The sequence below is a fragment of the Pelophylax lessonae genome (genome assembly GCF_965119305.1).
Source record: "Pelophylax lessonae genome assembly, chromosome: 11".
In the NCBI taxonomy this organism is placed as follows: domain Eukaryota; kingdom Metazoa; phylum Chordata; class Amphibia; order Anura; family Ranidae; genus Pelophylax; species Pelophylax lessonae.
Window position 1 is genome coordinate 17,035,753 of NC_138778.1, and position 27,287 is coordinate 17,063,039.

At 42.3% G+C, this 27,287-nt stretch overlaps 1 protein-coding gene across 2 annotated transcripts in view; it reads right to left on the bottom strand.

The window, feature by feature from the left end:
* KIF19 (kinesin family member 19) overlaps positions 1–24,458 on the bottom strand; it is a 96,756-nt gene extending 72,298 nt beyond the window's left edge. For both annotated transcript variants that reach the window (XM_082271799.1, XM_082271798.1), the window contains exons 1-2: positions 24,150–24,458; positions 13,487–13,567 (exon numbers count right to left, since the gene is read on the bottom strand). In XM_082271799.1, coding sequence (XP_082127925.1) covers positions 13,487–13,567; positions 24,150–24,188 — 120 coding nt within the window. In that variant the 5' untranslated portion in view covers positions 24,189–24,458. The remainder of the gene's footprint in view (positions 1–13,486; positions 13,568–24,149) is intronic.
* Between the last annotated feature and the right edge of the window lie 2,829 nt (positions 24,459–27,287).

The following is a 27,287-nucleotide window of genomic DNA, read 5'->3' on the forward strand; positions in this document are numbered from 1 at the left end:
TTAACAGTGAGAGACAGAATACCAACAAAAATATCCAGAAAAACGCATTTCAAAAAAGTTATAAATTGATTTGCATTTTAATGAGTGAAATACGTATTTGACCTCTTCTCAAAACATGACTTAGTACTTGGTGGCAAAACCCTTGTTAACAATCACAGAGGTCAGACATTTCTTGTAGTTGGCCAGGTTTGCACACATCCCGGGAGGGATTTTGTCCCACTTCTCTTTGCAGATCCTCTCCAAGCCATTAAGGTTTCGAGGCTGATGTTTGGTAACTCGAACCTTAAGCTCCCTCCACATATTTTCTATAGGATTAAGGTCTGGAGACTGGCTAGGCCACTCCAGTACCTTAATGTGTTTCCTCTTGAGCCACTCCTTTATTGCCTTGGCCATGTGTTTTGGGTCATTGTCCTGCTGGAATAGCCATCCACGACCCATTTTCAATGCCCTGGCTGAGGGAAGGAAGTTCTCACCTAAGATTTGACAGTACATGGCCCTCATAGTTACATAGTAGGTGAGGTTGAATAAAGACAATAGTCCATCCAGTTCAACCTGTGTAGGTGTGTGTGGCTGTAATCATCTCACATAGCCCTGAATGTTCTGATCCTTGAGATGTACGTCTAAGAGAAAGCCACCATACTTCCCGCAGAAACCACCTCTTGTGGTAGAGAATTCCACAATCTTGTAGCCCTAACAGTAAAGAACCCCCCACGTTGCCTGATTTGAAAACGCTTCTCCTCTAATCGCATTGTATGCCCCCGAGTCCTCATGCAATCCTTTCGACTGAATAGCTTTTTTTCTATGCTGAGATCCCCATTGAGATATTTATAAATTGCTATCATGTCCCCTCTCAGGCGTCTCTTCTCCAGGGAGAATAAATCAAGTGATTGCAGACGCTCTGATACGGTGAAGTTGTCCTGTCCCCTTAGTAGAAAAACACACCCAAAGCATAATGTTTCCACCTCCATGTTTGACAGTGGGGATGGTGTTCTTGGGGTCATAGGCAGCATTCCTCCTCCTCCAAACACGGCGAGCTGAGTTGATGCCAAAGAGCTTGATTTTGGTCTCATCTGCCCACAACACTTTCACCCAGAGAAGAATCCTTCAGATGTTTATTAACAAACATCAGACGGGCCTGTACATGTGCTTTCTTGAGCAGGGAGACCTTGTAGGCCCTAAAGGATGTCAGTCCTTCACGGCCTAGTGTGTTACCAGTTGTTTTCTTGGTGACTTTAGTCCCAGCTACCTTGAGATCATTGACAAGATTCTTCCATGCAGTTCTGGGCTGATTCCTCACCATTCTCATGATCATTGAAACTCCACGAGGTGACATCTTTCATGGAGCCCCAGACTGAGGGAGATTTACAGTTATTTTGGGTTTTTTCCATTTGCGAATAATCGCACCAACTGTTGTCACCTTCTCACCAAGCTGCTTGGGATGGTCTTGTAGCCCATTCCAGCCTTGTGTAGGTCTACAATCTTGTCCCTGACATCCTTGGACAGCTCTTTGGTCCTGGCCATGGTGGAGAGATTAGAATCTGATTGATTGATTGCTTCTGTGGACAGGTGTCTTTTATACAGGTAACAAGCTGAGATTAGGAGCACTCCCTTTAAGAGAGTGCTCCTAATCTCAGCTTGTTACCTGTATAGAAGACACCTGGGAGCCAGAAATCTTGCTGAACGATAGGGAATCAAATACTTATTTCACTCACTAAAATACAAATCAATTTATAACTCTTTTTAAATGTGTTTTTCTTGATATTTTTGTTCTTATTCTGTCTCTCACTGTTAAAATAAAACTACCATGAAAATTATAGACTGATCATTTCTTGGTCAGTAGGCAAACGTACAAAATTAGCAGGGGATCAATACTTTATTTTCCCCTCGCTGTACACGAAATGATAGGGGCCCCGAACCAAGTCTAATTCTGGTATTTATTATAGCTAAATCCAAAAATGCAATGGTAATGTAATGGTTTTATGAAATGCATAACCTTCATATATCTGTAGAGTTCAGCTTATTTCACATACGTCAGCACAAGTGTTCCTGGTGGGAACGGGATATGTCAGTCTGTTCCTCGACTGTCTACGAGCCACCAGTAGAGAACATGTAAGGATAAAAGCCGGGAACAGATGGTCCTACAGACTCAGCAAATTCCCCCAAATCAGATAAAGGAATTATTCCAGAAACCGCACCAGGCCACTGAGCCAGTTCCCGGCCAGACAATGTGTGCCAGAATCATGGTGCAGGTGGGGCAGACAATGGCGTTCTTCTCCTCCTGACCAGAAATGTGAGATCACTGTAGAACCAGAACAATGCCCCCTATGTACTGTGGGCACTGGCTGTTAACACGTGGGATTGAGGTATGATGATTCAAAGGGGCATTGAGGGGGTTTGGGCCAACCAGTCGCAGGAGACGGAACAAAAAGGTTCCGTGTTATAAATATCTAATTTATTACAACCTGTTCTCCAGGCAGAAGGTCAGCCCACCGCAAGGTTTTCAGATTAGGTGAAGCCTTGTAGAGGTATTGGCCCACACGTAGGTGAGATATCTTCATGCGGGTTCCCAGATCTGCCTACCTGATACAACCATTGTATGTGTGTGTGGGGGTGGGGGTCCTGCTCTCTCTTAGCAGAAATGGACTATGTGGTGAGTCAGTTAGACACAGGTAACCATGAAGCAAGCAGACAGTCTTGCATTTTGTAGACCGAGTGCAGAAAAATCGATATGGATATGAAAATATTGTGTAAATCCATTGGTCCTGTGTCTTCCGCTTAAACTTTGTGTATTTTTTCCAGATCTGTGCAGTAATCCAGTGTGAGACTTCTTGTAATAAAGACCGCCGGCGCCCACCACTCTCTCTCCTTGTGCAGTCCCAAGGGGGACTGGTCTGGTCTCCACCCGCTCTTATAGCTTTCTGTAGAGGGTGGAGCCTACTGAGCCCCTCGCTCAGCTCTGCTCTCCATTTGTGCAGAGGGACTGGTCTTGTCTCTCCCCCTTCCTGAAGATTTCTGTAGTAGGTGGAGCCTGCTGGGCTCCTCCCACAGCTCTGCCCTTTCTCCTTGTGCAGGGGGACTGGTCCGTCTACAGCAGTGGTCCTCAACTCCGGTCCTCGGGGCCCACTAACAGGCCAGGTTTGCAGGATATCTAAATGACATCACAGGTGATCTCATTTGCTGCTCAGTGATTGCAGTATTCTAGTCTGCATCTCCCCAAGGTAATACCTAAAATACTAAAATCTGTCCGGTTAGTGGGCCGCCGAGGACCAGAGTTGAGGACCACTGGTCTACATGACCCAACAGGACCTGGTGGCGTGGGGGATATTTTCTTAGCACACTTTGGGCCCCTTAGTACCAATTGAGCATCGTTTAAACACCACGGCCTACCTGAGTATTGTTGCTGACCATGTCCATCCCTTTATGACTACAGTGCCCCATCTTCTGATGGCTCCTTCCAGCAGGATAATGCACCATGTCACAAAGCTCCAATCATCTCACCACTGGTTTCTTCACCATGACAATGAGGTCACTGTACTCCAATGGACTCCACACTCACCAGATCAGGTCACTGTACTCCAATGGACTCCACACTCACCAGATCCAGTCACTGTACTCCAATGGACTCCACACTCACCAGATCAGGTCACTGTACTCCAATGGCCTCCACACTCACCATATCCAGTCACTGTACTCCAATGGACTCCACACTCACCAGATCAGGTCACTGTACTCCAATGGACTCCACACTCACCACATCTCATCCAATAGAGCACCTTTGGGATGTGGTGGAACGAGAGATTCCCATCATGGATGTGCAGCCGACAAATGTTCAGCAACTGCGCGATGCCATCATGTCACTATGGAGCAATATCTCTGAGGAATGTTTCCAACACCTTGCTAAATCGATTCCACGAAGAATGGAGGCAAAAGGGGGTCCAACCTGCTACTAGCAAGGAGTACCTAATATAGTGGCCGGTGAGTGTATATTCTAAAGTCAACTTTGTGTAGAAGCCAATGAACTGAGCGGAATGTATCTGAACTTTTATAAAAGATACAAGTAAAGTTGTGACTCCCTAATTAGCACGGCAATTAATTTTTAATCAGCTCTTTGAATTAAAGTGTATATTTTATCTGACAGCTCGTCAAGCAGCCCTCCCTGCTGTCACCAGAGCATGCTCCAGTGCCTCTGCTCTGTGACATATGGCAGCTACGAACACCCTTAAAGGAGAACTCCGGCCTTCCCTTCAGTCTTGCACAGTTGTGCCAGCTCCTTCCCTGGACTGATATGGCTTCCTCTGATTTCACTGCACACTGTGAGCTCCTCACAACGTGCATTAGAAGCTGCAGAAAGTCACATAGAGCCCCGCCTCATTTCCGGGCTGGAAGATGCCCAGCATCGTCTAGCACTTTCCTCCCCAGCCTGACTGTCCTTGGCCCCGCCCCTTTCATTCATTGGGTTTCAGTTCTTTCAATCAGAGAGGCTCAGCGTCACAAGTGGGTATTACCTCTGCAAATATGGCCTGCCTACGAACACCCAGTCCTCCAGACTGACACCCACCCATCAGGGCATTTTGATATTTGCATAACCCCTCCTCCTTTTATATTAAACATTGTTAAGATTACTTAAAGTGTAAATCCACTTTTGTTGGGAAAAAAACATTTCCCTCTGGGTGATCTATGGACATTACAAGCAGTGTCAGGACAAGGTCATCTAGAGCCCAGGGCAAACATACCAACAAACATACCAAACTGCCCCCCCCATGAGCACTAAGCGTCATCAAAAATCTGCCAAAAAATAAATAAATTGAGCATTAACACAGGAAGGTGGACAGGAAGGATTTGCCCCCTTAATGACCAGGCCATATTTTGCTATTCGGCTCTGCGTTACTTTAACGGACAATTGCGCGGTCGTGCGACGCTGTACCCAAATAAAATTGATATCTTCAGCTTTCTTTTGGTGGTATTTGATCACCTGTGCAATTTTTATTTTTTGCGCTATAAACAAAAAAAGAGCGACAAATCTGAAAAAACACAATTTTTCACATTCTGCTATATAACAAAAAAAAAAATTTAAAAATCAAAATTTTTTAACATTTTAGGCCAATTTGTTTTCTGCTATATATTTTTGGTTAAAAAAAAAAATTGCAATAAGCGTATTTTGATTGGCTTGCGCAAGTGTTATCATGTCTACATCCCTCCTAGCACAACCCCCCCCCCCCAAAACCAAATCCCCCCCCCCCCCCAATTTCCCCTCCTAGCACGATTTCCCTCCCCCTTCTTCCATATCGCCTCTTCTAGCAGAAACCCCCAAAATCCCCCCCCCCAAGCACAAATCCTCCTCCTCTGTCCCCCCTCCCAACACAAATTCCCCCAAATCAGCATTCCTAGCACCCCTCCTAATTACCCCTCCTATTCTTATCCTCTGCCACCCTCCAACTTTCCCCTCCCAACACAAATACCCCCCTCTCATCCCCTTGTGGTGCCCCCCACCTCACATGATAACACAGTGCCCAGGGCAGCCACTCCTTCTGCCCACCCCAGATTACAAGGATTTTAACAAACTTTGTTACAGATTCCTACCTTTTTTTTATTCTAGTGTCCTGTGCTGAGTGGGTCAAATGGGAGTGGCTTCATAATTATCTATCAGCTGTGGCAGCTGCAGGGCTCCAATGAGGAAATCTGCTGGGCCTGCATCCCTTTAGACGTGTTCCTATTGGGAGTATCTCACCAAAAATGACATTTCTGTTGCAGGGGATGCCAGAAATCTGACTTGTATCTTAGGCAGACTTCTGGGAAAATTGGTGAGCCAATCACACAAGCAGGAAATGATGTTTCTGGGGTGTGGCCAGTATACATTCTGTGTACAGAACAGCTCCAGGCGGCCATATTGCATTGCGTTTTCAGAAAATTACAACAGCTGCAGATTGAACAGGAAAGGTAATTTTTAATAACATTCAATTACAATATGATTTGTATCGCAATTGTATACATATTATTATTATATATTATATTATTATTATTATTATTATTATTATTATTATTATAATATAATATAATATAATATATATATACAATTATATTATTATATATTATTGTATATACAGTATATTGTTTTTTCTTTATTTGCTATTTTTTTTCCCCACGAAAGTGGAGTTACCCATTAAAGGTCAGATTTTGGGCATCCCCTGCAACAAAAATTTTATTTTTGGTGAGATATTCTCAAAAGGAAATCACATCTAATAAAGGAATGCAGACCCTGCCACTTTCCTCATTAGAGCCCTGCAGCAGCTGATTGATAATTTTAAAATCATTGTTATTCATATTCACTCATGGACACAGAGAAACAAACAGCTATTTCTTCAGGTAGGAATCTGCTACAAAGATTGTTACAATCCCTGCAATGTACAGAGATCACACAAAAGGGGAGGTTTTTTCTCAACAAGAATATTATACTTTATGTTTTTTTTGTATGTGACTTCAGACTGCAATCACTTGAAGTCTTTGAAGGGTTAAAGGGACACCTGTTGCAGGTATTTGCATGCAATGTACACCCTCCCATCTCAATGTCTTATTAGGCCCCTAGCACTTTTCCCCCTCCACACACTCCGCTGGCTCCCGTCTGTCCAGGCCGTTGCTGTAGCAACGTTGTCTTTGCCAAAAAGTGGGTTGCTGATGCATCTTAAAAGCCTGTTATCAGCCAGCACCATCTGTGCCGACTTCTCCCCGGATCGCTCTGTCTTCTCCAGTAACCTGTAGATGGGCCTCGTTCATTTAAACTTCTTACAGTTAAAGGGAAACTAGCAAGTATTTTAGAAACACCAGTTTTAAGCAGTGTGTACTATAAAGTTGACTTGAATGCAGATTTTTCATTGAATATTGAAGATTTGGAGGAGCTCCCTTTAGTGGTTGATCTGTGTATAAGGCAGTTCAATCACCATGCAAGTAAATAACAGCAGTGTTAAATAGTATCTAAAGACATTTTTTTAAATTAATGTTCTTGTATCTCCCGGTCCACCAGAACTTCCAGAGACCCTACCAGTACCTTCAATGCCTGCCAGTGCTTCCAGAGCTCCATGGAATGGCGTTAGGTGTGTGCCCTGACCCAGAGAGGTATTTATAAGCATCGGATGCAAACTCACTCAAGCTCTACCACATAGTGAAATGAATGTGGAACTGAGTGTCTGTGCTCAGGCTGCGGTGTTCAGATGCATTTATAGGCATCAGCCCTGGAAGTGGCTATTGTTGTGTTCCCTCATTGGCTACCTTGCTTCAAGCAAAAGAGCTATATCATACCACTGCTAGTCTGCTTTGTTGCAGACCTGAATTAACCTGAATAATCCATTGCCTGCTGCCTGCCCACAACCTCTGCTTTAACCTGACCACTCTTCTGCTGTCTTGCCTGTAGCTGACCCAGATTGTCCTGACCACTCTTCTGCTGTCTTGCCTGTAGCTGACCTAGATTGGCTTGACCATGTTTCTGCTGTCTTACCTGTAGCTGACCTAGATTGTCCTGACCACTTTTCTGCTGTCTTGCCTGTAGCTGACCTAGATTGTCCTGACCACTTTCCTGCTGTCTTGCCTGTAGTTGACCCAGATTGTCCTGACCACTCTTCTGCTGTCTTGCAGATTGGCCTGACCATGTTTCTGCTGTCTTGCCTGTAGCTGAACTAGATTGGCCTGACCATGTTTCTGCTGTCTTGCCTGTAGCTGACCTAGATTGTCCCGACCACTTTTCTGCTGTCTTGCCTGTAGTTGACCCAGATTTACCGGACCACTCTTCTGCTGTCTTGCAGATTGGCCTGACCATGTTTCTGCTGTCTTGCCTGTAGCTGACTTAGATTGTCCTGACCACTTTTCTGCTGTCTTGCCTGTAGTTGACCCAGATTGTCCTGACCACTCTTCTGCTGTCTTGCAGATTGGCCTAACCATGTTTCTGATGTCTTGCCTGTAGCTGACCTAGATTGTCCTGACCACTTTTCTGCTGTCTTGCCTGTAGTTGACCCAGATTTACCTGACCACTCTTCTACTGTCTTGCCTGTAGCTGACCTAGATTGGCCTGACCATGTTTCTGCTGTCTTGCCTGTAGCTGACCTAGATTGTCCTGACCACTTTTCTGCTGTCTTGCCTGTAGTTGACCAAGATTTACCGGACCACTCTTCTGCTGTCTTGCAGATTGGCCTGACCATGTTTCTGCTGTCTTGCCTGTAGCTGACCTAGATTGTCCTGACCACATTTCTGCTGTCTTGCGTGTGGTTGATCCAGATTTTCCTGACCACTCTTCTGCTGTCTTGCCTGTAGATGACCTAGATTGGCCTGACCATGTTTCTGCTGTCTTGCCTGTAGCTGACCTAGATTGTCCTGACCACTTTTCTGCTGTCTTGCCTGTGGTTGATCCAGATTTTCCTGACCACTTTTCTACTGTCTTGCCTGTAGCTGACCCAGATTTTCCTGACCACTCTTCTGCTGTCTTTTTTGTTGCTGACCCAGATTGTCCTGGCTACTCTTCTGCTGTCTTTCCTATTGTTGACCCAGATTTTCCTGACCACTCTTCTGATGCCTTGCCTGTAGCTGGCCTAGATTGTCCTGAACACTCTTCTGCTGTCCTTTCCGTTGCTGACCCAGATTGCCTTGACCACTTTTCTTTTGTCTTGCCCATTGCGGACCCAGATCGCCCTGACCACTTTTCAGCTGTATTGCCCATTGCTGACACATATTGTCCTGGCCACTCTTCTGCTGTCCTGGCCACTCTTCTGCTGTCTTGCCAGTTGCTGATTCAGATTATTTTGATGAAAACTCTTCTGCTGTATTGCCCATAGCGGACCTAGATTATTCTGACCACTCTTCTGCTGTCTTGCCTGCTTCAAATCCAGCCTTTTATGACTACTCCCTTGCCTGTTGTCTGCACACAACCTCTGACTGAACTTGATAACTCTTCTCGCTCTGTTGTCTTGCAATGTTTCCACCCAGACTGTCCTGCCAACTCCTCTGCTACCTTGCCGTTGCTGATCCAGATTATCCTGACTACTATTTGGCTGCATCGCCCATTGCTGACCTGGATTGTGTCCTGACCACCCTGTCTTGCCCATTGCTGACCCAGGCGCTATGACATTCATTACCCTGTCTGATCTCTGATCAGCTTAAGCAGGTGGTGAGGCAGTGGGGAAGCCAGGCAAGGAAGGTATACAATACTGAGGGATGAGCTATGTGCAGACTCTGTTACTTTCCCCTAAATGCCTCTTTAAATAAAAGTAGAATCATAACAATTCTATAAATAATAACTATATAGAAAATAATTTAAAAATCAAAAATTCTAATTAACCAAAAACCAGTAAAATTTTCATTTAAGCTGTTATCTTTATACATCCCAAATTTTATTTGGCTTTTACCGCTGCCGCTTGGCATTGAGTGCCACTACAGACAAACCAACCTAATATACAAGGTTTTATAAGCTGTCCAATCTCTACTTCCCTGTGATCTCCCCACCGGTGGTGTCCACCTCTCAATGGATATAACATAGTGTCCCCATCTCACCTTTGATATTCTGGGACAGATCAAGGAGCCATTCTGGGAATACCGGGTCGGAATATATAGAACTGATTAGTTCTAAATATACTATAAGCATAGGAAACCACTTCAGCAGACACCAGGAAACTGAGGTATTACAGCTAATGAGAGGGACAAGGCGTACAGCATTACCGTGAACTCTGCGACCTGGTACTTTCTTGGCGCGGGGATGGAGGGTTAAGCCTTGTGTTGTGCCGTAACAGTGGAAAAGGTCACACAGGAGATACAACAGGCTTGAAACAGAAGATAATCTTCTATACATAACATGGTACATATAATTCATCTCCATAGCAATCCCTCATATCTTTTGTCATTCTACTCGAACAGCTAAACGCAAGGAAAGGAACCTTGTACAATGAGGCTATTACTCTGGTGACCCCCCATTGTTCTATATGATGAGTCTGCAGTTCTACATCATCCTTAGCGCTCTTTGGCTTTCTGCCTGATCTTTGGGTTTCTAGCGAACCTTACCCATGTGCTCCTTCCATCCTGTAGCTGGCAAAGCAGACCCTCCCACCACAAGCCTGATATTAGCCTTCAGCTGGTGTGAGTAGAAAGATGGATGAATAAGGCTAGTTGCATAGCTCCCAAATTGTCCTCATTTGGCTGGACTGGGAACTAAATCTCTCGGTCAGACCCCAGTCTCTGTACTGGGAGTGTCCTGTATGGCTTGCTCCTAGCACAAGTGGAGATAGACATATATGCGGCCCCATGGAAAAAAGCCCAGTGCAGAGGGGTTGCATGTATGTGTTACTTTGGCATAAGGGGTTAATTTAACAGATCAATAACATTAACAGAATACGTATCCAAAAGATTCAGTTTCTTATCCATGCTAAAGATGAAAAAAGGTACCTAAATATATAACCTAAAGTTACAGTTTCACTATTTAGGCTTGCAAGCAGATTGTCAGGACCTGGATCACCTGCTGGTGGCACTGTGGCTCCCAGAGTGGAAGATCATAGTTTCGGTGTCCCACCAGCAGGTGTCTCCCAGCAGCCAGCAGATCCCAGTAATACGTCTCCACCTGATGCTGGCTGCTGAGAGGGTATTTTGTTCCTCCTCTACATTTCCCTTCTGATTCACTGTTTTGCCCTGCTAGCCAGATACTGCTTGCCGTTTAATCCTGAACCTGATTCCTGCCTTACAACAGGTTGGCAGAACCCCAGCTCTGCCTTTCATTCAGGCGGACTTTAACGGCACAATTTGGAGACCAAAAAGTAGTATAAAATTTTATAAAAGTAAAGCCGCGCTAACTTGAAACATAAATGATCAAACCATGTGCTTAAATGAGGCAGAAAATATCACATCAAAATAACATATGTTCATAAAAAGTATAGTCCAAATAAGATGTGCAAGGTGTAGAAACAGAAACTCTTCCACCGTATAATGTGACTTCTCAATCCGTGATAAACTGAGTATAAAATTTTAGTTTATTTAACCCAAAATTAGTATATTAAAAAAAGGACAAAAACACAGTTGTCATCGTACATACATAACCACAATAGACATATAACAAGGACATTACAAAATACAAAATCTAAAACCAGTAGAACAGGACATTGTAATGTTCTGGTACCTTGGGTACCCTAATTACTCTTTCATAAGTGTATGCGCCCCACCATTCTCTTTTGGTAAGGTGCGCATACACCTTTAAGACTGATGCTGTCATCACTGAGCGCCGGACTGGATGGCTATTTAGATCGCCGGCTCTCACTCACATGTGTTCGTTCAAACTGCTTTGTGCCTTGATGCTAACCTGTCTTGAAGCTCTCATGCTTGCAAGCATACCTCACTGTCGGAACCACGCTGCGCTGATCCCTGTATCCCGCTACCGGATCATCCGCTCTTGCCGAACCTCTCCTCTGCTACATTGCTATTAGTGATAAGTACCCCACAAGGGAAACCTCTATAACTTTCATACTAAAGCTTACACTATCTAGCTCTGCATACTAAGGACTATTACTACATCTGCATTATCTAAGATTGCTAGCTCTTGAGCCTACTACCACCTGTTCTTGCACTGGGTTGATCTCTCTTGTATGTCCACCTGCTACTCTGTCATCTGCTACCATACATGATTGCTAAACCTATCTGCATCCCATCTGCTACTATCTTACTTTCAAGAACATTTCCTTTCAAGTGTCTGTCATTTACCATCTCTACCCAACCTGTCTCTTCAGCCTATCATCACTGTGTTACTATATACATAAGTCACTCTAGGAAACATCTTATTGAGTGTGTGTATTTACTTGCTGAATTGAGATCATCCACACATGATGAGTCATTGAGAGTTGGGAATGGTGTCTCAGCGTTTCTCTACATGACTACTGAAGTGGAATATTTCTGCAGCTGAAAATCCACATCATACATAAAACGCAGGAGCGTTACAGACATGAAGAAACTGGAATAAGGGACACTTGTTCCAGGTGGGGAGACAGGAGTGGTCCTATATCCCCCACTTGATTACCATGAGATGACCCAGTTCCAGCGATAGAAAATTGATACAGCCAAAGGGTCGACGCGTTTCACAGACAGCTGTCAAGACCAGGCTGTAGATCAATCTTTATCTAAATTTGTCATTTAAGACCATTGTATGGGGCTATGTTTACCGATCCACTGGGGAAGCCACTATTCTGGGTATCAGCCAATTGATTTCCTGAATAATGCAGTTTTCATAGCATCCTGCCATATAATGTTTAAACAAAGAGGGAACTATATTGGTGTGTAGAGGATCCAGGCTTATAGTGTAGTCTGGCAAATAACCTGTATTTGGGTCAAAAACTGCCGAAAACGCTCATATGTGAGCATGCAGACCAAGAGGATATATGGATAAATTTGCGGCCATACAAAATAGATCGTACACCAATGCACCCTCTTTACACGACAATCACCACCCATGCATGTCCTGTTGCAGCTGCAACAGCTGATTCCTGTCTCAGTCTTGTACCTGTACCCTGCTACCTTATATCTGCTCCCCTTGTTCCTGATCCCAGTCGGTTCCCCCCTTCCTTGCATCTTTGGTTTTACCCTGGTTATCGGTGTTCCCCATTTTAGTTTGCTAGTTAGTTTGTTACTTAGTTACATTACTAGTTAAGTATTTAGTCTTTTGGTTATGGTTCACTTGTATCTTCACATTAGCTGTGTATTCTGTTTGCTGGTGTTTGGATGTGTTTTATTTCACTTTTATTAAAGTTTCTTAAATCATACATTGTCTGGTCTCAGTTTCCTAAGTGTAGCTATGCAGATCTAGAGACCTCTGCAGTCGGTATCCCTAACACAGATCCTGAACCAAAGTTAATGGGTCCTGCAGATTTCTATGTATCACATCAGAAGCTCCTCCCTTTCAGGCACACTGTGATTGCAATCTCAGACTTAGCCATCTTAAGGGAGGAGGACAGAGGGGGAGGAGTTTAACTTGAGCTACTGAGCTCTGTAAATACCCAGGACAGTAGATATTTATAGCTTGGAAATCACATGTAAAGATCTGCATATGACATACTAAACCAGACTTTCTCAACCTTATCAAAACTGAGGAACCCTTGAAATTATTTTCCAGTCTCAGGGAACCCCTGTTAAAAATGACTATATCTACAACTCATGATACATTAGTGTGATAATCAGTGGGAAGAATGCTCCTTACACGTGTGGTCATTGGGAAGAGTTTCCCCCTTGCAGATAGCTAGAGATCAATGGTCTGTAAATGTATCTGAGAGGCAAAAATTGGTCATTGCTCAAAAAACCCCAGGCAACCATTGGAGGAACCCTAGAGTCCCATGGAACCCTGGTTGAGAAACCCTGTACTAAACATTCCCTTGCAACATTTACTTGTACTGGGGAACACAAACAATATTTGATACTGGTATTATTTTGGTCCTGCTATACATCCACTTTCATTTCTGTCCTCCTGTGAAGATGTTCCTACCTGGTCATCCACCTTATGGGCGATGATGGTGGCTCCTTCCATAAGTTCTGTTTCATTGATTGGCCGGATACGGAGAGCGACCTGTCCGGATAGAGGAGAGTGGCATTATCAATTGACCCGTGTACTACACAATAAGCTTTGATTAGGAATTTTGCTACATATTTTTTATTACACGTGTTCATTATGAATGTCTGGCTTTGTGAGATAAAAAAAAAAAATATTACTACTAATGTTAAAAGTATAACTGAATTTACATTCTACCACCAATTAAAAATGCAGCACATGGCCAAACACAAAAATACAGCATTTCCTAAAGTTATCTAGAAATGATCTCAATCAATCAATTCAAAAAATTATTAATAAACTATATGATAAAAGGTCTGTGGGCACCTGACCATCACTCCTCCTCCAAGCTTGTTGGACATTTCATTCTAAACCTATGGCCATTATTATGAAATATGAAGTTGGCCCTTCTTGTTCAATCAGGCAGATGACACTTCCCATTCAAAAACCATGGCCATTAAGTGTCTGTGGCAATGTGTGCCCATTTATGAGGTCAGGTATTTGTAGTCATAGAAAAAATGGATGAGGATTAATAATTATTATTATAATTTGAATCAGGGCTTTTTTTTAGCTGGAACTGGACTCAGTTCCACCACCTCTGGCTCAGGCCCTCTGCTCCCTGCTCACCACTAATGCTTGTTGTAAACACAGAAGTCTGGCTCTAGAGGCATCATCCCGGTACCGTTTTTTAGAGCCGGCGGTCGGCTTTCAGGTGGTAAAGGCTGATGCGGATCAGAGGCCGCTCGGTCGTTACCCCAGCGAGCGGGAGGGGACGCCCCCCCCCCTCCAGCCGCCTTCCGCAGCTCTGCCCGGGTCTCCTGTCCCACCGGGAGACCAGAGCAACCACCCAGCACCTCCGCCGGCTGGTTGGAGTCCCGATCAAAGCCGGATTCAGCTTCGATCGGGTCTCCGATCATGTAACCTGGAAGTGGCGTTCATGACGTCACGTCTGAGTTACTTGGCGGCTAAAGGCGCCGAATTTAAAAAAGCGAAAGGAGAACACAGGCGCCACTCTAAGTGCAGTATATCGAGATTTATTCAAAGTTGACCAATAGAAAGGTACTCACAAAAATATATGTGTAGGAAGCATTATAGACAACATGGTATGCAGGCAATAACTCCCGGTATCCTGATTCACGATGGCTCGAGCGGTCTCTGGGCGTTGGGTTGATACCGATGGAGGAACGGAACTTCCCGATAGCGTGGACACACCACTGACCGTCCTGACGTCACTTCCGGGATGCGTAATGGCGCCGGGGACGCGTTATCGGAGCATGCGCTCCTTCTTCAGGCCGATCGAATGGACTTTATTATGGACTTTTAGTACAGTCTTGCACTATAATGATGATATACTGTATTAGTGCTTGTTCCTGTGTTCACTAGTGGAGTTTGTGAGGTTTTTGACATTTTTTCCCCCGCTGTGCGCCAGTTTTTATTAATTTGTCTGAATTTAAAAAAGTGACAATATTCAAAATGCATTTTGAATACATTGAAGTGCAGTGGAGAGGTTTGGGGTCTTTTAGACTCCCGATCCTTCCATAAAGAGTACCCGTCACTGCCTATTACTGTCACAAGGGATGTTTACAATGCTTGTGACAGCAATAAAAGTGATCAGATTTTATTCATTTTTTTAAAAACCTGTGCTAAAATGAAAATGTAATAAAATAAATAATGAAAAAGAAATTTGAAAGCGCCCCTGTAGCTGTGAGCTTGCGCATGAAAGAAAACGTATACGGAAGTTGCGCCCGCAAATGAAAGCAATGTTTAAACCACACATGTGAGGTATCGCCGCGATCGCCAGAGTGAGAGCAATATTTAAAAAAAAAAAAAGAGCTACTCTGTAACTCTAAACTGGTAACCGTTAAAAATGTTTAAAGCGTCGCCTATGGAGATTTTTATCGACCGTAGTTTGTTACCATTCCACGGGTGTGCGCATCTTTAAAAAATGACATGTTGGGTATCTATTTACTCGGCGTGACATCATCTTTCACAATATACAAAAAAAAAGTGGGGTAGCTTTAATGTTTAGCTTTTTTCAAATACAGTGAAATGTATTTTTTTTCCAAAAAAATGGCATTTGAAAGACCGCTGCGCAAATGCCGCGTGACAAGAAATATTGTAACGACCGCCATTTTATTACCTGGAGCCTTTGCTAAAAAAGAAAAAAAAAATATATATAATTTTTATTTTATTTTATATATATATATAGCTAGCTAAAAATACAGATTTTAACTTGTAAACAACAAGTGCCAGAAATGGACTCCGTCCAGAAGTGGTTAAAGTTACTTTAGTGTTTACCAGGTAAACCAGCCACCATTTCCCATCAATATATACTTCTTGAATGGTCAAAAATAATTTTCTAGCAAAAATACTGATTTTTAAATTGTTAGCAGCAAATGTCAGAAATAGGCTTGGTATTTAAAGGTAAAGAGGTAAAGTCTAGAAAAAAAAAATGTATCTTTTTGGTTACCTGCAAAGCAAATGCATAATGTGCTAGTATGCAATGCATGCATACTAGCACATTATGTGGCACTTACCTGCAGACGAAGCCCGCGTCATCCCCGCTGGAGGCTGCATCCATCTTCGCCCGCCTTCCTTTCCGGGTCTGCGAACTCGGGCTGTGCTACTGGTCAAAGCCGTGTGATGTCATTCCCACGCATGCGTGGGAGCCGCTGGTCACGGCACAGGGCTCTGAAGAAATGGCACAAGCGGCCGATCCTTCAGAGCGCATGCGCCGATGATGTCATCGGCTGCATGAAATGTAAATATCTCCTAAACTGTGCAAGTTTAAGAGATATATACAGTACCTATAGGTAAGCCTTATTATAGGCTTACCTATAGATACAAACATTACAGGGGGGTTTACAACCACTTCAAGTGGCTAACCTAGCAAAGAGTCATCAACTGTCCTTTTGCTATGTAGAATATTGTTGTTGGCTTGTGTCAAAACATGGCCTGCTGGCCACAGAGAGAAGAATTTGTGAGACATAGTGTATATATGTATGTACTGTGTATATATATATATATATATATATATATATATATATATATATATATTTATACACACGAGGGTTCTTCAAATAGTTTCCGCCCTTTATATATATGTATATATATATATATATATATATATATATATATATACATACACACATACATATACACACACTGTGTATATATACATGGGGTTCTTCAAATAGCTTCCGCACTTTTTTAAACTTTTTTTTAAAAGTGCGGAAACTTTTTGAAGGCCATAGTATATATAAGAACGCAGCGTAAAATAGGATAAAAATGAATTACCCATTATAAGAAAAATGTTTAAAGAAAGCAGCTGCAATGTTCACCTTCAATTCAGAGATTTCCCCCGCAGTCCTATTTTTGCCACTAGATGTCCTCAGTCTAATGGCCATTCACTCAATTGACCAGGTTGTCCTGTACCCTCCCCCAGCCTGTGACTGGACAGTGAAAGGAGAAGCAGCACAGTGATGGACTCATCTCTCAGCCCCTTTGCTCTATCCTCCTATCAGCATGCTCCTTGTCAGCACCTGAAGTGATTGGCGGCCTGTGCTGATTTATCCTCTCACACTCCAGTCCTGCTGTACAGGAACTGATACCAGGTCACATTAAGGTTGCTCACACTACTTGCATTTAAAATATGCATTTAATGATGTATTAATGATTGCAGAGCTTTGATAATTTGTATCTTTTATATCTTCCTGGAGTTCGGCGTTACAATGTATGAAAAAATTGGACTTTGCCTGGCTGTATTCCCAGCTGGCGTTTCCAAGGTTTCAGTTTAACCATAAATTCTGGATTCTCCGGAGGGATTGTATAATCAGATTATAACGTATGCGAGGCCGGCTTTAACGCCACATTTGTCTGAGCCAAAATTTGCACTGGCACGTCTTATGGTGCCGACAGATTTACCATCATGTTGAAAATTCTCTCTCCCTATAGCACATGTTCTGTAAGTTGACCAGGGATGGCAGAAAAGTCCCAGAGCCAACATTGGGTGAGGGATCTGCTCCTATATGGGAGATATACGTTGTCCTGTAGAAGTGTGTGGCTGGCTTTAACGCCACATTTGTCTAAGCCAAAATTAGCACTGGCACGTCTTATGGTGCCAACACATTTACCGCAATGTTGAAAATTCTCTCTCCCTATAGCACATGTTCTGTAAGTTGACCAGGGATGGCGGAAAAGTCCCAGAGCCAACATTGGGTGAGGGATCTGCTCCTATATGGGAGATATATGTTGTCCTGTAGAAGTGACATTGTCCTGTAGAAGTGTGTGGCCGGGTTTAACGCCACACTTGTCTAAGCCAAAATTAGCACTGGCATGTCTTATGGTGCCGACACATTTACCGCCATGTTGAAAATTCTCTCTCCCTATAGCACATGTTCTGTAAGTTGACCAAGGAGGGCGGAAAAGTCTCAGAGCCAACATTGAGTGAGGGATCTGTTCCTATATGGGAGATATACGTTGTCCTGTAGAAGTGTGTGGTCGGCTTTAACGCTACACTTGTCTAAGCCAAAATTAGTACTGGCACGTCTTATGGTGCCAACACATTTACCGCCATGTTGAAAATTCTCTCTCCCTATAGCACATGTTCTGTAAGTTGACCAAATCCCAAAGCCAACATTCGGTGATGGGAGATACACGTTGTCCTGTAGACATGACGTTGTCCTGTAGAAGTGTGTGGCCGGGTTTAACGCCACACTTGTCTAAGCCAAAATTAGCACTGGCACGTCTTATGGTGCCAACACAATTACCGCCATGTTGATAATTCTCTCTCCCTATAGCACATGTTCTGAGGGTTGACCAAGGAGGGCAGGAAAGTCCCAGAGCCAACATTGGGTGAGGGATCTGTTCCTATATGTGAGATATACATTGTCCTGTAGAAGTGTGTGGCCGGCTTTAACGCTACACTTGTCTAAGCCAAAATTAGCACTGGCACGTCTTATGGTGCCGACACATTTACCGCCATGTTGAAAATTCTCTCTCCCTATAGCATATATTCTGTAAATTGACCAAGGAGGGCGGAAAAGTCCCAGAGCCAACATTGGATGAGGGATCTGCTCCTATATGGGAGATATATGTTGTCCTGTAGAAGTGATGTTGTCCTGTAGAAGTGTGTGGCCGGGTTTAACGCCACACTTGTCTAAGCCAAAATTAGCTCTGGCAGGTCTTATGGAGCCGACACATTTACCGCCATGTTGAAAATTCTCTCTCCCTATAGCACATGTTCTGTAAGTTGACCAAGTCACAGAGCCAACATTTGGTGAAGGATCTGCTCCTACATTGGAGATACACGTTGTCCTGTAGAAGTGACGATCTGCTGTAGATTCTGTCGCTGTAAAGCCCTTGGCTAATTAGACGTTGCTGACTCATCGCTCTGTGTCTACCCAGCCGAAGCCGTCTGATTTGAAAGCCTGCAATGTCAAACTTAACTAGGTGTCATTATTCGGGATATCTAATCCTGTGCAGGAGACCCCCAGCGAGGGATTAGCCGCCTTTCACAAACATACAATTAATGTGCAGCGCGGTGTGAACACACCCCAGCCGCACCGCCCCGGGGCGACGCACACAGAACACACGCCAACAAAGGTGCAAGAAGAAAAAAGAAACTCTGATAACATAATGACAAGTTATAAATTTGACTGATTAACCTTTTTACAGGTTCAATGTTGGCGGCGGTGCAAATCTATCATTGGTCCGGTGCGGTCACATCTGACCGATGTCTGAAATATTAACACTAATCAAAGTATGCCCACAATAATGATAACCATCTCCCCCAAGTTACACTGATTCACCAAAATCTTATACGAGATTAAACTTCGACTTATTGCCGCCTGCATAACACGTATGTGTGGTATGTGGGTGGTAAACCGTTCTGGGTCTGACTGGAGCAACCATGGAAAGTCTTATTTGCTTCATCCTTCCAGCCCTCATTTACAAGAAGATCCATAACAAGGGCCTGACGTCACAGGCATGCAAAGGTTCAAATTTTACCCAATTTTACAGGGTCCTCTCTCCTGCCTCCTCAAGTTGAGCCCCCCCAAGTTACACTGATTCACCAAAATCTTATACGAGTTTCGACTTATTGCCGCCTGCATAACACGTGTGTGCGGTGTGTGGGTGGTAAAGCAGAACCATTTGCCTTAAAAATATACCCACTACTGGGCGGACGATGCTTCTGTGCTGACAGCGTGCTCTCTGCATGCTCCCAGCCGGTGCCGGGACAAGGTCATCCAGTGCCCAGGGCAACGATGCCTTACTACGCCCCCCCTTCCCTTAGGGTTAGGATTCCCCCATCCCTGCAATAAACCACTGCGCCCAGGGCAACGATGCCACACTACATCCTCCTTCCCTTAGGGTTAGGGTCAGGATGTCACCATCCCTGCAATAAACCATTACGCCCAGGGCAACGATGCCACACTGCGTCCCCCTTCCCTTAGGGTTAGGGTCAGGATGCCCCCATCCCTGCAATAAACCATTGCGCCTAGGGCAACAATGCCACACTACATCTCCCTTCCCTTAGGGTTAGGTTCAGGATGTCCCCATCCCTGCAATAAACCATTGCACCCATGGCAACGATGGCACACTACGCCCCCTTCCCTTAGGGTTAGGGTCAGGATGCCCCCATCCCTGCAATAAACCATTGCGCCCAGGGCAACGATGCCACACTACATCCCCCTTCCCTTAGGGTTAGGGTCAGGATACCCCCATCCCTGCAATAAACCACTGCGCCCAGGGCAACGATGCCACACTACATCCCCCTTCCCTTAGGGTTAGGGTCAGGATGCCCCTATCCCTGCAATAAACCATTGCACCCATGGCAACGATGCCAAACTACGCCCCCCCCCTTCCCTTAGGGTTAGGGTCAGGATGCCCCCATCCCTGCAAAAAAACATTGCGCCCAGGGCAACGGTGCCAAACTACGCCCCCCCCCCTTCCCTTAGGTTTAGGGTCAGGATGCTCCCACCCCTGCAATAAACCATTGCACCCAGGGCAACGATGCCACACTACATCCCCCTTCCCTTAGGGTTAGGGTCAGGATGTCCCCATCCCTGCAATAAACCATTGCGCCCAGGGCAACAATGCCACACTACATCTCCCTTCCCTTAGGGTTAGGTTCAGGATGTCCCCATCCCTGCAATAAACCATTGCACCCATGGCAATGATGTCAAACTACGCCCCCCCCTTCCCTTAGGGTTAGGGTCAGGATGCCCCCATCCCTGCAATAAACCATTGCGCCCAGGGCAACGATGCCACACTACATCCCCCTTCCCTTAGGGTTAGGGTCAGCATGTCCCCATCCCTGCAATAAACCATTGCGCCCAGGGCAACGATGCCACACTACATCCCCCTTCCCTTAGGGTTAGAGTCAGGATGTCCCCATCCCTGCAATAAACAATTGCGCACAGAGACAAAAGCAGCTCTCAGTCCCCGCCCACAATCTGTAGCTCCTGATCATGTGACCACTGTGACAACCAATCACAGTGGTCACATGATCGCTAATCCTTCCCTCCACCTGGGCATTCAGAACCTTTTAAATGGAAATCAGAGCAGGTGGGAAAAGGTTAAACTTTGCTCCAATCTAATTGTTCCTCATCTATTTTGTACTGAAGATGACTTTCCCAAAAAAAAAAAAATGTTTTTTCATATATATTTTTTATTTTTTTACCTGGCCTCACCCTCAGCATTCATTCTCCTCCTGCTAGCTCCTGGGATAGGTCAGATATCCTACTGAAGTGTTCCTTCCATTCATGCAAACTATGTATAATGAAGCATGTGAAGATAATGTAAAAAATATAGCTAAAATATAGTCATAAAATAAAAAAATAAAAAAAACGATAGAATATATAAGTAACATGAAATATGGGTAGATACAAAAGAAAAATAACTATAAAATTAAGAAAATGATTATAGAACATTTACGTAAGTAATTGTCATGTAATATGGAAAAAAGGTAAGAAAAATAGCTAAAACAAATTGTAAAAAAAAAAAAAAAAAAGAAATGATTTCAAAGATAAAATATATAAATAACCTAAAATATGGGGGGAAAGATACAAAAATATAGCTATAAATTTGTAAAAAATATATATAGAATATATAAATAACATGAAGATCGCATTTAAAAAGGGAACAGTAAAGCGGAATGTCATCAGTGCTGCCCCTCGAAATGTCTATGGTGCAAAACCATAATGAAGAAAACTTATACTGTAACATCTATAAACAATGGTAGGATGTGAATGCTTATATCACACATCAACTAAACATCAACTAAACATCCCTATACATTTATATAGCTCTGACATATACGGAAGTGCTGTACAGAGAAAACTGAGCCAGTCACATCAGTCTCTGTACCATAGAAGCTTACACTCTAATGTCCCCCTACAGTCACACACACAATTATTATCACATCAGTTTCTGCGCCACAGGAGCTTACACTTCGATTTCCCCTTCATAGAATGATCTTAGGGGACCCTTATTAGCCTACTACAATGTTTTTAGTTTGTGGGAGGCAACAGAAGCACCTGGAGGAAACTCAGACACATACGGCCAGAGTATTGAAACCCTATGTCCCGGTCAGGAGACTTGTGCCCCGGGGGATCAGGGAGATGTTCTACCCCTTCGGGGTTGGACAAAGCACACCCTTAAGTACAGTTTTTTGTGTGTGTGTCTCACATGCACGTTTTTTTTTTTTTGTACGCTTAAAAGTTTTTTCGTTTTTGCACCACCGAGGATTAAAAAAAATAAAAAAATTAAAAATATGGCCAGAGTATACATATTGCATGCAGATACTGTCTTTGTGGGGGGGGGGGGGGGCTGGGGGAATCAGACCCAGGGCTTGTGAGCTCAAATTTGAAACTGAAATATCAGTTCCTGAAGCATTGCCATAGCTTATTAATATAATATAATATAATATAATACATATTATGATGTGTGTATATATAGTGTGTGTGTGTGTGTATATATATATATATATATATATATATATATAGTGTGCGTGTACATACATTGTATATAAAAATAATAAAAAATATAAAAAGTAATAATAATAGTTTAGTATATGTAATAATACATATATACATACAAACATATAATATATAAAAATATAATAATAATTAAAAAAAAAAAAAAAATATATATATATATATATATATATATATACTGTACGCACACAGACATACATATTACTAATAATAATAGTAATTATCATTATTGTTAAGAATAATAAAAATAATATAAAAAAATAATAATGATAATAAAAAATATAAAAAGTAATAATACTAATAGCTTAGTATATGTAATATAATAATAATTAAATATATATATATATATATATATATATACACTGTATTCACACACACACATACCTATTAATAATAATAATAGTAATTAATTATCATTATTGTTAAGAGCAATAATAATAATAATATAAAAAATAATAACAAAAAATATAAAAAGTAATAATACTAATAGTTTAGTATATGTAATATAATAATAATTTAAAAAAAAAAAATATATATATATATATATATATATATACTGTATGCACACACACACATACATATTAATAATAATAATAGTAATTATCATTATTGTTAAGAATAATAATAAAAAAATAATAATAATAATAAAAAATATAAAAAGTAATAATAATAATAGTTTAGTATATGTAATATAATAATAATTAAAACAATATATATATATATATATATATATATATATATATATATATATATATATATATACGGTATGCATACACACATATTAATAATAATAATAATAATTATCATTATTGTTAAGAATAATAATAATAAAAATAATAATAATAAAAAATATAAAAAGTAATAATAATAATAGTTTAGTATATGTAATATAATAATAATTAAAACTATATATATCTACTGTATGCATACACACATATTAATAATAATAATAGTAATTATAATTATTGTTAAGAATAATAATAATAATATAAAACGGACACACACACATATATATTTACACATACATTTAATAGTAATAATAGGAAATAAATAAATATATATAAAAATTACACACATATTTAATAGTAATAATAGGAAATAATCATATATATATATATATATATATATATATATATATATATATATATATATATAGATACTGTATATATATATATATATATATATGTACACACATATTCACAGACATCTACACACTAAAGGGATTGTGTATTAAGAAAGAAATCTATCAACTGACACAGAGGAAAAGTTAGAACATGTGATCTGTACACTTGTTCTGGGTCAGTGACTCACAAAATACTGAAGCCAGGGGATTAGCATCACAGCCAGGTACAGAACATTTCCAAAAACAGTAACCTTTTCTATTTCCTCCTCACAGGTGAAAATAGAAATATGTCAAAATTATAAAAATGAGCAAAAAAAAAAGAACTTTTAGCGGAGTGACATCAGCGCTCCAGTTCAATTATTGCGTACGTTTTGCGACAGCGACTTGACGCGGAAGAGCGCCAGGGTCAGTAAGTGTCAGCGCACAACGCATTGATATTTTCTAACATCCAATCTCCCAATATCCCATCATATCTCACCGTCAGCTGCTGGTCCTTAGACTCGCCCCCGTCCTTCATGGCTGCGGTGGGAGGCAGGGACGGTGATGGGGGGGTTACATGTCACAGCACGCAGCGAAGGTTCAGGGTTGTTCAGGGACAGCCAGGATTCAGCACAGCACCGGTCCTATTATGGAGGGCATGGTTTGCAGGGGACCCCAGGTCGGTGTACACAGGGGGGCCAGCTGTATGCCTCTTCATGTGTCCTCCAGGCTATAGAGTGCAGAGACAGAGATCTGTGTTGAGTCAGATCTGATCTCTCCTTTATCTCTCCCTCTTATGGATTCCCTGGAGATCTGGAAACCCAACACAACAAACCAACCCCAGCTGTCACTGCAGAGCTCTCCTCCCCCATCTTGTGGCCACTTTGGGATATTACAGCCCAGGTGCTGCTGATCACAATGTAGCCGTATTGTTTCTTTAAACATTTTCGTATTTATTCATAAGGTTACATTCAAGGTGACCGTAACGAAGTTTAGGTGAACTGACTCTGCTATGCCAGGCTGACCAAACTCTTCCATGCCAAGGTGACCGTAACGAAGTTTAGGTGAACTGACTCTGCTATGCCAGGCTGACCAAACTCTTCCATGCCAAGGTGACCGTAACGAAGTTTAGGTGAACTGACTCTGCTATGCCAGGCTGACCAAACTCTTCCATGCCAAGGTGACCGTAACGAAGTTTAGGTGAACTGACTCTGCTATGCCAGGCTGACCAAACTCTTCCACGCCAAGGTGACCGTAACGAAGTTTAGGTGAACTGACTCTGCTATGCCAGGCTGACCAAACTCTTCCATGCCAAGGTGACTGTAATGTAGTTTAGGGTAAATTGACTCTGCTATGCCAAGGTGACCGTAATGTAGATATATATACGGAATCAAAAAACACAATTTTGAAGCCCTAAAACCCAATAAATGCCCCTAAAAAGTGCCTAGGGTTCTGGATCATGCCCCAGGGACTATGAATCAGGCAAAAAAAAGTTCTTAAAAATTGTCGTTTTTGATAGAGAGCCAATTATTGAAAAAAATAAAAAATAAAAAAATAAAAAAAATAGATTTCTTCGGATTTAGTTTTAACTTTAGTGTCTGGGGGGTCTAAAAAGTGTACCTGTGAAGTTTCAGCTCTGTAGCATGTCCAGAACCATAAAAAAAAAAAAGATCATGCAGAAGAGGAGGTCCCTGGGAGGTCCAATGCAGAGGAGGAGGTCCCTGGGAGGTTCCTTTGCAAATGTTGTAAAAAAAAAACACTCTGCTTTTCCATTGGTCACCAAAAACACCTGTTAAAAACGCCCAAAAAAACGCCTGTAAAACGCTTGCAAAAACGCCTATAAAAACGCCTGTAAAACGATAAACAAACGCCTGAAAAACGCCAACGCCTACATGAGAACGAAGCCTAAAGGACTGCAATTTGTAGACCTCTGGTCTAGGCTTTAAAGATGTATTTTGTGCACGTCAGTAGTTCTGAAGAAGAGGGGTTTCCCTTGAAATGCGTCAGACCTCAATACCTTTATGGTAGTCTGTAAATGATGGTGAATATTGTACAGTTTATCACCTGTTTACAATGCAGTGAGCGAGTCTACACCTGAATGGTTTTGAGGTTTTAACACATTCTGCCAATGAGCTCTGTGAGTAGAAAAGACTATTTTCAGTAGATATTATTATCACAGGAGGATGCTCTACTTTCTATTTGCTTTGTAGTAATCTTGTTACTATGTAAAGCATTTATTATTCAAAATAGGTATTTATATAACAACGACAATTTACACAGCGTTTTACATACTGTCCATTCACATCAGTCCCCGCCCCGTGGAGCTTACAATCCAACATCCCCATCTCACATGCACACACATACGAGGGCAAATTTAGAGTGGAGCCAATTAACTAGCAGCATAAAGAAACAAACCACTGGATGGCGCCAAACCAATGTAAGAAAAGAGCAAAGAAAAAATCACCCCAATGAGATCTCTTTTTTTGTTTATTGTGTGTTAGCTACCAGCATTTCTTTGGAGTCTTTTCTTTTTATGTAAATTTTTAATATTGTATAAAAAAAAGAGAACTGGAAACATTCAGAGTATCTGTTGTTGTATTCCTTGTAAAGTCCCGATATTTTCTGTCAATGACGATTTCTCTTTCATCAAAACAAGCGTAACATTGAACAATCGTATAGTTCCATGAATGGCCGGCACATGTCTTAATGTCACATGTTGAACGTTATCAATAATTTTATAGAAAACACAGGTCTGGATTTGTGGGAGGGGCAGAATGGCAGGCAGCTGGGGCAGCACAGATTTAGGGAAGAGACAAATTTCCCAAAATGTTATCACTGTCCTGATCTTCTTTATGTCACTCTTCAGGGTGAAAATATTTCAAGATCTTTAGATACATTTATTTGTATTATTTTATTAATAAAGTGATAAAGTAGCTTCTTGATCTAATGAACTCTCATGAACTATTACTTCGTACCGGTATTCCCAAACACCACCCCGCATGTTTACAAGGGATAGCTTTGCTCACAGCAGTTCCCGGATCTAACAGATCCCTACATACACTGATGGCGGGGACAAATCTCCAGAATCTGAGAAAGAGAACAAACTCCATGCAAGGCAAGGCAGAGCTACTTAAACAGGGAGGTACTGGAGCAGGGCTAGGTAGGAGAGAGAGGTAGGTGTGTGTGTGTGTGGGGGGGGGGGGGGGGGAGGAGTTGGGGTTGCACACAGTGCATAGCGTAACCTAAACTCTGAGCTCTGTATGTAGCACACTCCTGAACTCTGCGCTCTGTACGTAGCGTACTCCTGATTTCTGCACTCTGTACATAGTGCACCCCTGAACTCTGCACTCTGTATGTAGCACACTCCTGAACTCTGCACTCTGTACTCAGCACACTTCTAAACTCTGCACTCTGTACATAGTGCACCCTTGAACTCTGCACTCTGTACATAGTGCACCCCTGAACTCTGTACTCTGTATGTAGCGCACTCCTGAACTCTGCACTCTGTACTCAGCACACCCCTGAACTCTGATATGCACTCCTGAACTCTGTACATAGCGCACCATTAAACTCTGCACTCTGTACATAGTGCCCCCCTGAACTCTGCACGTAGCCCACTCCTGAACTCTGCACCTCT